The 3,996-nt window shown below is 33.5% G+C and overlaps 1 protein-coding gene across 1 annotated transcript; it reads left to right on the top strand.

Annotated features, from left to right (window-relative positions):
• The first annotated feature begins 708 nt into the window (after positions 1 to 708).
• On the top strand, positions 709 to 1,655 carry LOC140450908 (uncharacterized). Its single transcript, XM_072544588.1, has 2 exons — positions 709 to 1,023; positions 1,156 to 1,655. Exons 1-2 carry the CDS (start codon positions 1,017 to 1,019, stop codon positions 1,653 to 1,655), a joined length of 507 nt encoding a protein of 168 aa, XP_072400689.1. The 5' UTR covers positions 709 to 1,016.
• Positions 1,656 to 3,996: the final 2,341 nt, after the last annotated feature.

Here is a 3,996-nt window from a genome sequence, read left to right as displayed (position 1 = left end):
TTAGATTCTGTGGAGTCTCTCTAAATTTTTGTGGAGTATGGACTGATATGTGTATTGAACAAATTCTGATGCGATCGATGAAAATTAAAGGTGGCGTAACACGAGGAAGAGGAATAAGTGACTCTGTTCTATCAAAATGGATATTGACGATGCCAAATGTCATAGACATATCTAATTTAATTCAAAATTTTTGTAAAATATCATTTTCTTCTTCTGAGCAACACGTCGATGCACGTACTTCCCGAATTTCTCGAGATACCGCTGATTTAAAGCGACTTATGAACTTCTTTAATATACGTGATCCATTTGCGCCTTCGGAATTTCTTGCATCACTTGTGACTGGTATTATAGCTGACGACACAATCAATTGCCATGAAGCTATTGAAGTAGGATCAAAAATGATGCAAAATATAGTAGGAAAAAAATTTAGTGAAATCACTTTCAAAAGAAAAGATCGCGCAGTACCACTTAATCAAATGACAATCAGAAAAAAATTAAAAGACACAGAAATTATTGTTGATCCTACCTTGATATTTCAAAGGATAGCTGTAACAATGCATGACAAGCAAGCAGAATTGGAAGATTATATGTCATATGAATTGGCTCCATATCCTCTATCTATTTTTAAAGACGGACCTTTTACGCAAAACTGAAAAATCGAAATTTTACGAAAACTTTACTGCTCTAAAAGAAATTCCACCGATTGAGAATTGAGGGGCTGAGAGGAAAAGTGGTACAAGTGACATTTTGTATAAAAGTGAGATATGTGCATGAGTGGCTAGAGGATGTTGAGATTTATTAATATAAAAATGGTACAAGTACAAAACACACTACAGTACGGACATCTGTATGTGAGAAGTAAAAGCTCTCACCAATTTCTGGTAATGGTTTTCTGTATAAGTGGTCCAAGGTTACATGTCCCACTTTTGTTCTAAACCTTATGTAGTTGTTTGTGACAGCCACGTTTTAAAAGTGTGCAGGAATATTAATACAATTTGTGAAATAGCCTTAAAATAATGCAAGGTAAGTCTTCAATGCGTTTTATATTTTTTCAATTGTTATTTTATAGGGTTATTTTATTTATCTATGTCTTCAAAAAGTAGTAGTTGAAAGAAACTTATAGCATAACCTTAAAATGTTTCTTTTTTGTTTCAGAATCTGACAGTTATTCGGAATATGACGATTCAGAAGAGGACAGAAACTATAGTCCAATAGAAGAAAGTAGTAGCGATAGTAATCATGATCTACAAAACATTGCAGATGTTCATTTAAACAAGTCATTAAAGAAAAAGGGCAAAAAACGTTTGAGATATAGCGATTTAGATAAGAGGCAAGTAAGAAAACGAAAAAGAAATGCAGGTGAGGAATACGTAGGCTATAAAAACAAGTTAGTAAAAGCAAGAAGTTTGCAAAATTATATACATACTTGCAGATTTCAGTGTCAAAAATTCACCGATGAAGAAAGACAGGAAATATTTAACCAATTCTGGGGTCTAGGAAATTGGAATCTGCAGAATGCATTCATTACGTCTTGTACAGAGATCGCTTTGCCCAAACGACGACGTACAGAAGCTGTTACTAATAAAGGAAAGAGCGTTACTATCAAACTAAAAAATATGAGAGTTTGCAAAATGGACGTTATTCGAGAATTTTAAATGGGATATCTGACGTTGGAATCACCGCTGTTGATAAAAGAGGAAGAGCTCCATGTCCTAATAAACTATCACAGGATGTAATTGATAAGGTAAAACGACATATTGATATGTTTCCAAAATATACCAGCCATTACACCAGACATTACAATCCCCGTAGACGGTACCTTCCTTCATTTTTGACCATAAGAAAAATGTATAAGTGTTACCTAGAGCATTGTCAAGAAAATAACGAAGCTCCTGTCAAGGAATGGTTCTACAGGAGAGTGTTTAATACCGAATTTAATCTAAGTTTTCATCATCCCTTGTCCGATACTTGTAATAAGTGCGATAAGTTCGAAACATCAATAAAATCGTGCACAAGTGAGTCAGATAAAAAGAAAATAATGTGCGAGAGAGAGCTTCATCACCGAAAAGCCGAATCGGGAATACAAGCCAAAAAAGAGGCAAAAATAGTGGCTGAAACTTCAAGGAATGAAGAAGTGGTATCAGTTTGTTTCGATCTACAAAAAACTTTACCTACACCAGCACTTACAACCAACAAAGTGTTTTATATGCGAGTATTATGGACATATAATTTTGGAGTCCATAATTTGGGCAAGAAATGTGCTTCAATGTATATGTGGGATGAATCGGTAGCATCCAGAGGCTCTATGGAAGTTTCTTCATGTCTTTGGAAATTTATTGCTGGTCTTAATCAAAATACACGACATCTTATTGCATTTAGTGATTCTTGTTCGGGACAAAATAAGAATAAAAATATTGTGAAATTTTTTATGTATGTGGTTAAAGAAACTCAGCTAGAAATAATAGACCACAAATTCCTTGAACCGGGACATACCTTCATGGAATGCGATGAAGATTTCGGAGTCATTGAAAAGTACAAAAAGCAAGTACCTTATATTTTTGTACCCAGTGAGTGGATGAATGCTGTGAGAAACAGTTCTAAGAAGTTTAAATGTGAAGAAATGAAGATGGAGCACTTCATTTCACTCGAAAACTTCAACGAGTACGTGCAGGAAAATATTAAAAAGGATGATGAGAATAATCAGATAAAATGGAGAGAAATAAAATGGATTCGGTGTGAGAAGAAAGACCCATTTACTATGAAATTCAAGTACACTCTCAATGAAGAGACTGAATTTATAACTGTTAACTGTATGAAGAAGATGCGTGGAAGACCACCTCAGAATATTAGTCTTAGCCAACTGAATAGTTCACCCATGAGTCTGAAGTATGAAAAATGGAAGAATTTACAAGACCTACTATGCTTTGTGCCACCAATTTACCATCAATTTTACAATCAGCTCAATCACACTGCGAAGAAGGGAAAACAAGGTCAGAAAAAGAAGCCAATGCAACCTGAAGAAAGAAAAGAGAAGGACAATGAAGATGACGATGAGGTAGACGACAATGATAAAATACTTTTGAGCGACTATGATGATGAGGAAGATATTTAGCTCAGTTGGTAGCACGTCTATATAATATCATTTCGTTATTATTTTTATGCATTTTTTGTTCCTGTATTTTTGTGCAATATACATTTTGTTTTCGTATCTAATGTAGCTTCTTAAATAAATGTTCAAAAAATTACGTGTATTTCTTTTATAAAAGATATTATTTATTTATTTACTCATGGTAATATTTACTTGTACCATTTTTACTCTAAACAACAAAAATGGTACATGTACATTTTGTAAAAAATGTTTCAAAAAAACTAAATGTATATGATTGTAAAAACTGCACATGAAAACATTAAGAACTTACTAATAATAATATCTTGATTAGATTTTAAAATTTTGTTTGGTCTTTTTGTGCCACTACTTAAACTTTAACTCTCATTTTCTCAAAACTATCTAAATGTCACTTGTACCACTTTTCCTCTCAGCCCCTCAATTGCGTTCATGTGATTGATGGTGGATTTTGGCTGGTGGTTTGGCCTAAAATGAAAGATTTTGAAAGTATCTTCAAGAGTTATGTAGATTTCGTATCACGACATTATGCAAGCAGTAGCTGTATTGTTTTTGATGGATACCCAGAAAATGTAGAAAAAGGCACAAAATTAGCCGAGAGACGTCGAAGGCATGTGAGGAAGATTTGTCCTGATGTGGATTTGAGTAATACAACTGCAACGTCGTTAACTCAAGATAAATTTTTTTCTAATGAGCATATTAAAAAACAATTTATAACTATTTTACGGCAAAAGCTTGAAACAGTTGGTTTTAAAACTAAACAAGCATATGAAGATGCAGATACTCTTATAGTTGACACAGCCATTCTTTTAGCGTCAGATAACAAGCCAGTTTTTATAATTGCAGAGGATATTGATGTTCTGGTAATATTT

The sequence above is a fragment of the Diabrotica undecimpunctata genome, chromosome 9 (genome assembly GCF_040954645.1).
Source record: "Diabrotica undecimpunctata isolate CICGRU chromosome 9, icDiaUnde3, whole genome shotgun sequence".
In the NCBI taxonomy this organism is placed as follows: domain Eukaryota; kingdom Metazoa; phylum Arthropoda; class Insecta; order Coleoptera; family Chrysomelidae; genus Diabrotica; species Diabrotica undecimpunctata.
Note: the sequence above shows the minus strand (reverse complement) of the source record. Positions and strands in the feature narration are given on the sequence as shown.